Source organism: Rattus norvegicus, chromosome 1 (assembly GCF_036323735.1).
Source record: "Rattus norvegicus strain BN/NHsdMcwi chromosome 1, GRCr8, whole genome shotgun sequence".
Taxonomy (NCBI): Eukaryota; Metazoa; Chordata; class Mammalia; order Rodentia; family Muridae; genus Rattus; species Rattus norvegicus.
This window is the reverse complement of record NC_086019.1, coordinates 248011513-248023347: the sequence shown is the minus strand read 5'-3', so window position 1 is coordinate 248023347 and position 11835 is coordinate 248011513. Positions and strand designations below refer to the sequence as shown.

Sequence of the window (11835 nt, the reverse complement as noted above, 5' to 3'; positions counted from 1 at the left end):
CATTCTGACTCATGTGAGGTGAAATGTCAGGGTTGTTTTGATTTGCATTTCCCAGATGGCTAAGCATGTTGAGCATTTCTTTAGGTACTTTTCATTCGATATTCATCAGCTGAAGATTCTTCGTTTAGATCTATACCCCAGTTTCTGATAGTGTTATTTGGCTCTCTGGAGTCAAATAACCTTTTGGAATTCTTTGGATATTTTTGATTTTAGCCCTATATCAAATGCAGTATTGGTAAAGGTATTTTCCAATCTGTTGGTTGCTGTTTTGTCTTAATGACAGTGCCCTTAGACATACAGAAGCTTTGCAGTTTTATGAGGTCCCATTTGTCAATTCTGGATCTTTGAATCTTAAGCCATTTGTGTTTTGTTGAGGAAATTTTCCACAGTACCCACATGATTGAGACTCCTCCCCACTTTTTCTTCTATTAGTTTGAGAGTATCTGGTTTGATGTGGAGGTCCTTGATCTACTTTGACTTAAGATTTGTACCGGGTGTTAAGAATAGATCTATTTGCATGCTTCTACATGCTGATCTCCAGTTGAAACAGCACCATTTGTTGAAAAAGCTATCTTTTTTCCATTGGATGGTTTTAGCTCCTTTGTCAAAGATCATGTGACCATAGGTATGTGGGTTCATTTCTGGGTCTTCAATTCTAGTCCGCTGATCTATCTGACTGTCCCTGTGTCAATATATACACACGTGTGTGTGTGTGTGTGTGTGTGTGTGTGTGTGCTAGAGATTGTATACAGCTGAAAGCAGTTTAGAAAACAATATATATTCCCTAACAGTTTCTCTTGCATTCTCTATGCTTCTTTTGATGTAGACCTGAAGGATGTGTTAAGTTGCCAATTTATTACATAAATTTTAAGCAAGTCTTAGAGCAGGTACACAAATAAAGTATAAATATTATTGAAAATATGCAAAATAAAAAATAACTAGGAATTATGATAATTATTATTTTATAGTGAAGCTTTATTTTAACTCAGGAATGGATACACAATGACACAAGGGATCATAAATTGTTATATGAAAGAGATAATACAAGTGGATTTGTGCTATAACTCCAGAAACTGCATGTGCTTTCTGGATCTTAAGACAAGAGTCAGGATGGATGATAGAGGGAAGGGACTGGATAAAAACCTGAAGGGGATTGCAGAAGGCAACACAGTAGAAGCCAAAATGCCTGATCTATTCAGGAAGGAATGAAGCAGAGCTGGTAAGTGGGTGGCAGAGAGGCAAAACCATTCAGAACTGGCATCGTATCAATGTCCTTTGGGTGAACCAGAGATTTCAGGTTAAAGTTCTGTAAAATGGTTGTCAAGAATAGAAACAACTGCATGCGGGCCAGGCCCTCTCCAACACAAGCTCGTTTTCCTAGAAAAAAGTCAAAGTAGATTACTAAATATCCCTAAATGTGCAATACACGATTCTTGTATCTGACCCATAAGATTATGAATGAATGGTGAGTCATTGTATTGGTAGTTAGCTGGGTGGCTAGGGGAAAGGACTAGATAAACAGTCAAAGATAGAACAAATTTGTTTTTCAACTAATATAATATAGAGAATTGCAAATACTTTTTAGCAAAGTGTAACAGTTCACATTTATAATCAAACTGTCTGGGATATTTAAGAAGTATTCTATGTTTACTATCAAAAATCAAACCCAAGGAAAGAAACTGCATATCAGAAGTCAGACCCTACAAAATAAGTTTAGACTCAAAATCCATAACTCTCAGCTTGAATGGAGGAAAACAAGGTTCCCAGTGATTTCCCAAGGTTTCACTGTGGAAAATCATGGCATAAATACAAAGTCTCCATCATCTCATAATAATCTTGAAGTTTCTGTTATTCGACTCACATAGAAAGGTTCTGATCTAATGCTTCCTCATTGATATGCAGTTTCTCCTTATAATTCTCCATTACCCATATTCTGAAACAACTAAGAAGTCAATTATTAAGATGGTGATATGTTTTGCAGTTGTAAAATTTAAGGTTTGAGCAAGAAATTTGCTATCTTCTCAAAAACCCAGAGATCTTGGAGACTTTTTCATTATCCTCTCCAGCAGACGTTTAAAAAGTAGTAGTCATTCATGCGAATACTGAGTGTACTTGAGGCTCCCTTGTGGGTTTCTATATTTTTGATACTTGATATTGGCTAACTGAGCATGGAGGTGAGTGACACAAGAAATATGAATTTAAATTATGATTCCCTCAATTCTGTAGTGAGATAGTAAATTGTAAATGAAGTTTGCCTTCTAGGATGACACTGAGACATGGATAAGTATGCTTTCAATTGTGTATAAATTGCAAGTCTCTCAGGAATTGGGAGCCACTGTGTAAGTCTCCACAGATCTTCATGTCACTGAAACCATAAAAATGAGTTTCTATTACCTGCTGAGAAAGGCAAAAAGTAGTCACTTTTCTTAAAGTTTCCATTCTCATCTAGAAAGTGGCCAGGGTCAAACATCTCTGGGTTGGGGAACTCCTTGCTGTCATGCAGCACTGATGTCAGTGATGTTAACACTTTTGTTCCCTAGAACAATACACAGAAGCATCAAGTTACAAAGAAATCATAGGGCTAAAGTTACCAGGAAAATAACATAATTCACATCTTTTTCTATATAGAAGGAGTTGAATACAAAGAATGGCAGTGACATTTTAATGCACAAAGTATTGGAGGAGGGGGTGGAAATTTATCTGAGGCCAGTCATACTGATGTGGCCAAAGTGCCTTCCAGTAACATTTCACATGAGTTCTTGAATGAAAATTTCTGAGTTTCTTCTCCCTTTCCTGTAGATTGGACTCTTGCTTCTCGTAGCACTCACTGTTCTAGCTCATCACATCTGACTCCATACACATCACATGAATCAGAGTCCAAAAGGAATAATATGTTGAGAGTTCCAAATTCATTAAGCACATTAGGAAGTGTATAGAAAGACAAATACTACATTTCCCCTTCATGTACTCTATTTATTCATCCATCTGTCTATATATTTATATCATATAAATGTAAATGCGGGGATATGTGCCAGAGTAGAGGTGTGCTATCATATATATATATATATATATATATATATATATATATATATATATATATATATAATTTATAGATCTTTAGTAATGTGCAGATGCAAATTCTCAGATATACATATATATGTGTGTGTTTGTGTGTGTGTGTGTGTGTGTGTGTGTGTGTGTGTGTGATTGTAAAGCAGGATGAGGGATATGTGGGAAAAGTAAGGGAAGAAATAGAAGGAGTTGGAGAAGAAGAAAATAAAATAAAACAAAATAAGACACAGTGTAAGTCTTAATAGCCATAACCTGATGGAAGCTAAATCATAAAACTTCTGAAGATTCACAGAAATTTTGGGAACTTGTACTGAAAAATTCTCTTTAACTAAAGCACAAAGTAACCTCATATCATTGCAAATGTTCTAAGAATGTTCTGTTCACAGGTCTCACAAGCCTGTCACATGTGTTTGAATTCAGCTTAAATAAATATATTTAATATTTAAAATCCCGAAAGAATACATTGTTAAGTTGTGTGAAAATTAAGTCCAAGTCTCAGTAAGCATGGAACATATTATATTCATAGTCATTTGTTTACACACTGCCTGTGATTACTTCTCTGCTACTCATGACAGAGCTTCTGAAGAAGAAGCATAATCCTAATGGTCAAGAAAGCCTGAAATCTACTATGCTTATTATGGCAAAGATGAATGGTTCTTCTTTATTCTATTAGTTCTACTAAGAGCAGTGGCTTGAGTTTTATCAAACAAATCAATTACCTCATTTTTCAGCTGTGAAGCGATGCTTATTTCTAAACCAGGTAAATTTGAAAAAGAAAATAATGGAATATTCTACTCCACTGGAGTACAGAGACCAATCATGTCATGAGCCAACAGCAGTATAAAGGGTGGGAAATTTAACTGATGCAGCACTAGCCTCAAGCTAGGCATTAAATTCAAGAAATCTATCATGACACAAGTCATTCCTATCTTGTTTTTCATTCTATTTACCATTTAGATGGGTCTAAGGTCATACAACATAAACAAGTTTTGAAAATTAGCAATAGATCTCAACTATAATAAGTGAAAACAATATCTCAAAAATATCATTTGGCTAAAGAGAGCAAACTGGTATCCTAACACTTATACCAAGCCTGGCATTACACAGCAAGGCCCATTACCACCTGGCAAAGTTAGTTCCATCAGCACCACATGATGTGAGTAGTGGGAACTCTACCTGTATCATTTTGGCTCAACTCCCTAAAAATATGAAATTGCCCAAGAGATAGCATTGAACTCTTTCTGAATGGAGTTATCATTATAAAACTTTGGCATTTTTCATCTGTAATACCATATCCTCAATCAGAATTTTTTCAGTGTCTTGAAATTTACATTAAGTAACTACAAAAAATTAAATATATAAAAACAGAACCACATCAGGGAACATTTTTCAACTTAGTTTTAAGCAGCCATCTCAGTTTTAGTATCAAAATTCTAACAAGTTTAAGGAAGCAAAAATAAGAACAGAGATTTCTTATGATAGAAGCCATAGGCAACGTAAAGCAGAAAATATCCAATGTACATCCATGTTTCTACAATATACAGTCAATAGTTTAAAAGAAAAGTAAACAAGGCATAGAATCATTAAAATGTTGCTGCGAAAAATTTTGGAAATAATGTAGAGACTTTGGATAGAAATATCATTCCAAAGTATAGATAAGTATTCTTGGTCATACTCATACATAATTTGTTCCAAAATAAAGTGTCCTTTATATCTTTAAACAGAACAGACTTAAAAAATGTTCATCTGATCAACATGACTGTGTATTTCTAAAACATCAAATTTGATATGGAGATGTTAAAATTATGATTTTTCAGCCTAATGAGAAATGATACAAGTCATGCCTAAGGGAACCAGGTCTGCACATCAATTTGTCACAACGAAGAGAAACTAATAACACAGGATACAAAAAGTACATACAAAAGAATTAGCTCACATAACACTTTAAATTCCACATACATTTACATGCATATAAATATAAGTAAACATTTACATTGGGATAAATTTAAATTCAACAGAGTGAATAAATAATTAAGCAGATAGAAAGAATGTCAGAGGCACTTAGAGAAATGATAACAGAAGTATATTTACCATTCATGAAAACTCTAAGTAGATATGAATGGGCTGCTCTATGACAAAGAAACAAGGCATAGAGAAAATTAACATCCCCAATACATAAATGAATGGCATTGATAAATTAAAGTATTCAGCATTTCATTTTGTTTTCAAACTTGGAGATTTATTTCTCACAGTCATAAAAATTTCAGAAAAGACTTTTGGAAAATTGACAAAATAGTGAAACATTCACAGAGAAATACCTAATCTTTGCAAAACAGTATGTGGAAGGCTAAGCAAATGTGGCGGTGTCAATACAAAATATATCTGTGGCTGCAGTAGAGCTGCCCTTTGGATCATGAAGGCAGGCACAGATATATCAGAGGACTGGTACCACACTATGAAACTAGAAGCATCAAGAACTTGGAGGCTCAACAAAGAAAGGAGCTTACCTTCGGGATGAGGTAGTTCCTGAATTTAATGTCACAGGTCACTGCATGGGGCAGGTTGGTCGGGACAAAGTTAATGAATCTCTGTACCTCATGAATCATGGCATCTGTGTAGGGCATGTGTTTTCTATCCTGCATGCAGGGGCTGCGATGTCTGCCAATCACACGGTCAATCTCTTCCTGGACTTTAGCTGGTTGGTCATAGTAAAAAGCAGGAAAATGTGGGGAAAGTGACAGGTTTGTCATAATTTCAGGACATACAGAGTTCAATATAAGTATGCCAAAAGAAATATTTAGACAAAACAGCATATACTCATTATTTTGGAGTCATGAGAACAAAGAAAGTATAAGTAATTAAAATATCAAATAAAGCAGTATAATTAGTCAACATATTTTAGTCCTTGGTTAAAGTTATTAGTGTTAGGTTTTAAACCCAAAATTCATTCCAGACCTGTGCTATTTCCCTTTTGCCCCTGTGCTAGTATCAGAGGCTCTGCTCTGGATCCAAACAAACTCAACCCACACACAACCTGCAACTTCAATCACCAGGTATTCTGACACATCCACAATCACAGATGAGACTCCCAAACCCCAGCCCAATACCTGGTGGAACCAGATCCATGGACCCTGCATTGCAGATATCCTGCCCAGTGAGAGACCTGCATTCCTTGAGGTTTACACCTGTACCTGGAGTATAGCCTCTGTTCTGGATCCCAATCCACGTGGACCACACCCCAGTAAGCTCAAACCCCAGGGATTCTGACTCATTCAGTCTCACAGAATCACAAGCTCAGAGGCTCACTGGAAGAACAGTCCAGGGACAGATAGGCCAGTTAACACCAGAGATAAGTAGATGGCAAGAGGCAAGCTTAAGAACATAAGCAACAGAAACCAATATTGCTCACAGCATGAAAACCCATTTCTCCCATTACAGAAAGCCCTGGATACCACAATACATCTATTAAGCAAGATTCAGATCTAAATTCTCATCGCATAGAGATGATAGAGGCCTTGAAGGACATAAATAACTCCATTAAAAGAAATACAGATAAACAAGTAGAAACCCATGAAGAGAGAACACAAAAAAACCCTTAAAGAAATAGAGGAAAAGCCAATCAAACAAGTGACAGAATTGAACACAACCATCCAGGATCTGAAAATGTAAATAGAAACATTAAAGACAACACAAAGGGAGACAGCCCTGGAGATGGAAAACATAGGAAAGGGTGGGAGTTACAGATGCAAGCATCACCAGCAGGATACAAGAGATAGAGGAGATAATTTCAGGTACAGAAGATACCATAGAAGATATCAACACACAGTCAAGGAAAATACAAAGGGTAAAAAGCTCCTAACCTTAAACATTCAAAAAATGCAGATGCTTCAGTCATTCCTAAAATGGGGAACAAAAATATTCACAGGAGTAAATATGGAGACAAAGTTTGGAGCAAAGACTGAAGGAAAGACCATTTAGAAAGTGCCCAACAGGAATCCAGCCCATATACATACAGCTACAAAACCCAGACAATATTGCTGATTTCAAGAAGTGCATGCTGGTGGTAGCCTGATATAGCTGTCTTCTGAGAGGCTCTGCCATAACCTAACAAATGCAGAGGAGGATGCTTACAGACAACTATTGAACTGAGAAAGGGGTCCCAGTTGGGGGAGTTGGAGAAAGGATTGAAGGAGCTGAAGAGGTTTGCAGCCCCATAAGAACAACAATGCCAACCAACCAGAGTTCCCAGGGATTAAACAACCATCCAAAGAGTACACATGGACAGATGCATGATTCCAGCTGCATAATTAGCAGAGGATGGCCTTGTTGGGCACCACTGGGAGGAAAAGCCCTTGGTCCTGCCAAGGCTCGACCCTCCAGTGTAGGGGAATATCAGAATGGGGAGATGGGAAGGGGTTGGTTGATGGGTGGGAGAACATCTTCATAGAAGGGAGAAAAGGATGGAATAGGGGGTTTCTGGCCAGGAAACTGGGGAAGGGGATAACATTTGAAATGCAAATAAAAATTATCCATTAAAAAAAACTCAGGGCGGATGCTGGTAGAGAAATAGGAACATTCCTCCATTCATACCAATACTATCCAAACTACTCCCTAAAATAGAAAAACAGAGCACTACAAAATTCCTTCTATGAAGCCACAATTATGTTTATACCTAAACCACAAAATCACCCAACAAAGAAAAAGAACTACAGACCAATTTCTGTTATGAATGTTGAGACAAGAATACTCAAGAAAATTCTTCAAACCGAATCCAAGAACACATCAAAATGATCATCCATCAGGATCAAGTAGGCTTCATCCTAGGGATGCAGGGATGATATGATGTACAGAAATGCACCAACTTAATCCACTCTATAAGGAAACTCAAAGATAAAAACCACATGATCTTTTCATTAGATGCTATGAAACATTTGACAAAATTCAACACCCCTTCATGATGCAAGTCCTGTAAAGACCAGATTTTCAAGGCCCATACCTAAATATAGTAAAACCAGTATAAAGCAAACCAGTACATAACATCAGACAAAATGGAGAGAAACATGAAACAATCCCATTAAAACCAGGAACGAGACAAGACTGCACACTCTCCCTACTTATTCAACATTCGAAGTCCTAGCCAGAGCAATCAGACAATGAAAGGAGGTCAAAGGGATACATATTGGAAAGGAAGAAGTAAAAATATAACTATTTGCAGATGATATGATAGTAAACTTAAGAGAACTCAAAAGTTCCAACAGAGAACTACTAAGCCTGAAAAACGACTTCAGCAAAGTGGTTGGGTATAAATTTAACTCAAAAAAATCAGTAGCCTTCTTCTACTCAAAGGATAAACAGGCTGAGAAAGAAATTAAGGAAATGACAAAGTTCACAAGAGTTGCAAATAATATAAAATACCTCGGTGTGGCTTTAAGCAAGTAAGGGAAAGATTTGTATGACAAGAACTTCAAGTCTGTGAAGAAAGAAATTGAATATCTCAGAAGATGGAAAGATCTCCCATGCTCATGGATTTGCAGAATTAATAGAGTAAAAATAGCCATTTTACCAAAAGAGTCAATGCAATCCCCATCAAAATTCAAACCCAATTCTTCACAGAGATAGAAATAGCAATTTGCAAATTCATTTGGAATAACAAAAACCCAGGATAGTGAAAACTATGCTCAACAATAAAAGAACTTCTGGGAGAATCACCACCTCTGACTGCAAGCAGTATTACAGAGCAATAGTGATAAAACCTGTATGGTATTAGTATAGAAACAGGCAGGTAGATCTGCGGAATAGAATTGAAGAAAAGATTTTTTTCAGCAAATGGTGCTGGCTGAACTGGAGGTCAGCATGTAGAAGAATGCAAATCAATCCATTCTTATGGCCCTTACAAAACTTAAGTTCAAGTGGATCAAGGACCTCCATGTCAAACAAGATACACTGAAATTTATAGAAGAAAAAGTGAGGAAGAGTTTTGAATACATGGGCACTGGGGAAAATTTCCTGGAAAAAAAACCACCATGCTCTACGGTGAAGAATTGACAATGCGACCTCATAATACTGCAAAGCTTCTGTAAGGAAAAACACACTGTCATAAGGACAAAACAGCAAACAACAAATTGGGAAATTACCTTTACCAATCCTATATTCAGTAGAGGGCTAATATCTAAAATATACAAAGAATTCAAGAAGATAGAATCCTGACAGCCAAATAACCCCAGGAAAAATGGGGCACAGAGCTAAACAAAACATTCTCTCCTGAGGAATAGCAAGTGCCTGAGAAGTACCTAAAGAAATGCAAAACATCCTTAATCATCAGGGAAATGCAAATCAAAACAACCTAAGATTCCACCTCATACCAGTCAGAATGGCTATGATAAAAACTCAGGTGACAGCAGATTCTGGCGAGGATGTGGAGAAAGAGGAACACTCCTCCATTGTTGGTGGGATTACAAAACTTAAGTTCGAGTGGATCAAGGAACTCCATGTCAAACAAGATACACTGAAATTTATAGAAGAAAAAGTGAGGAAGAACACTTTGGATATCAGACTGGAAGGCCCTCAGAAAATTAGACATTGCATTACCTGAGGACCCACCTATACTTCTCTTGGGCATATACCCAAATGATGATCCAGCATACAACAAAGATGTATGCTCCACTATGTTCATGGCAGCCTTATTTATAATAGCCAGAAGCTGGAAAGAACCCAGATGCCTTTCACTGGAGGACTGGTTTCAAAAAATATGGTACATCTACACAATGGCCTACTACTCAGCTGTAAAAAAAATGACTTCATGAAATTCATAGGAAAATAGAACGAACTAGAAAATATCATCATGAATGAAGTTACTCAATCACAGAAAAAACAAATGGTATGCAGTTATTGATAAGTGGATATTCGCCAAGAAGCTCGAATTACTAAAGATGCAGTCCAGGGACCACATGAAGCTCAAGAAGAGGGATGACCAAAATGAAGATAGTTCGTTCACTCCTTCTTAAAAAGGGGAACAAAAATATTCATAGTAGGGGGTACAGAATCAAAGTTTAGAGCAGAGACTGAAGGAATGGACATTCAGAGCCTGCCCCACATGTGGCCCATATATATACAGCCACCAAAACTAGATGAGATTGATGAAGCTAAGAAGTGCATGTTGACGGGAACCAGATATAGATTTCTCCTGAGACACACATCAAGGGCATGTCAAATGCTAGCAGCAAACTACTGAACTGAAAACAGAACCCCCGTTGGAGAAATTAGAGAAAGGATTGAAAAAACTGAAGTGGCTTGCAGCCCCATAAGAATTTAATGAATATGAAGGTACAACATACCCAAACTTATGGGACACAATGAAAGCTGTGCTAAGAGGAAAACTCATAGGTCTGAGTGCCTGCAGAAAGAAACAGGAAAGAACATATGTCATCAGCTTGACAGCACACCTAAAGCTCTAGAACAAAAAGAAACAAATACACCCAGGAGGAATAGAAGGCAGGAAATAATCAAACACAGAGCCAAAATCAACCAAGTGGAAACAAAAAGGACCATAGAAAGAATCAACAGAACCAAAAGTTGGTTCTTTGAGAAAATCAACGAGATAGATAAACCCTTAGCCAGACTAACGAGAGGACACAGAGAGTGTGTCCAAATTAACAAAATCAGAAAAGAAAAGGGATACATAACTACAGATTCAGAGGAAATTCAAAAAATCATCAGATCTTACTATAAAAGCCTATATTCAACAAAACTTGAAAATCTGGGGGAAATGGACAATTTCCTAGACAGATTCCAGGTACTGAAGTTAAATCAGGAACAGATAAACCAGTTAAACAACTCCATAACTCCTAAGGAAATAGAAGCAGTCATTAAAGGTCTCCCAATCAAAAAGAGTCCAGGTCCAGACGGGTTTCATGCAGAATTCTATCAGACCTTCATAGAAGACCTCATACCAATATATCCAAACTATTCCACAAAATTGAAACACATGGAGCACTACCGAATTCCTTCTATGAAGCCACAATTACTCTTATACCTAAACCACACAAAGACTCAACAAAGAAAGAGAACTTCAGACAAATTTCCCTTATGATATCGACATAAAAATACTCAATAAAATTCTGGAAACTGAATCCAAGAGAACATCAAAACAATCATCCACCATGATCAAGTAGGCTTCATCCCAGGCATGCAGGGATGGTTTAATATACGGAAAACCATCAACGTGATCCATTATATAAAGAAACTGAAAGAACAGAACCACATGATCATTTCATTAGATGCTGAGAAAGCATTTGACAAAATTCAACACCCCTTCATGATAAAAGTCCTGGAAAGAATAGGAATTCAAGGCCCATACCTAAACATAGTAAAAGCCATATACAGCAAACCAGTTGCTAACATTAAACTAAATGGAGAGAAACTTGAAGCAATCCCACTAAAATCAGGGACTAGACAAGGCTGCCCACTCTCTCCCTACTTATTCAATATAGTTCTTGAAGTTCTAGCCAGAGCAATCAGACAACAAAAGGAGATCAAAGGGATACAGATCGGAAAAGAAGAGGTCAAAATATCACTATTTGCAGATGACATGATAGTATATTTAAGTGATCCCAAAAGTTCCACCAGAGAACTACTAAAGCTGATAAACAACTTCAGCAAAGTGGCTGGGTATAAAATTAACTCAAATAAATCAGTTGCCTTCCTCTATACAAAAGAGAAACAAGCCGAGAAAGAAATTAGGGAAACGACACCCTTCATAATAGA

The 11835-nt window shown here is 36.9% G+C and overlaps 1 protein-coding gene across 3 annotated transcripts in view; it reads right to left on the bottom strand.

Moving 5' to 3' along the window:
* Window positions 1–954: 954 nt before the first annotated feature.
* Cyp2c7 (cytochrome P450, family 2, subfamily c, polypeptide 7) overlaps window positions 955–11835 on the bottom strand; it is a 56099-nt gene continuing 45218 nt past the window's right edge. The window contains exons 7-9 of one of the 3 annotated variants that reach the window (XM_039105249.2): window positions 5580–5767; window positions 2395–2536; window positions 955–1377 (exon numbers count right to left, since the gene is read on the bottom strand). In XM_039105249.2, coding sequence (XP_038961177.2) covers window positions 1196–1377; window positions 2395–2536; window positions 5580–5767 — 512 coding nt within the window. In that variant the 3' untranslated portion in view covers window positions 955–1195. 3 annotated transcript variants of the gene reach the window in all.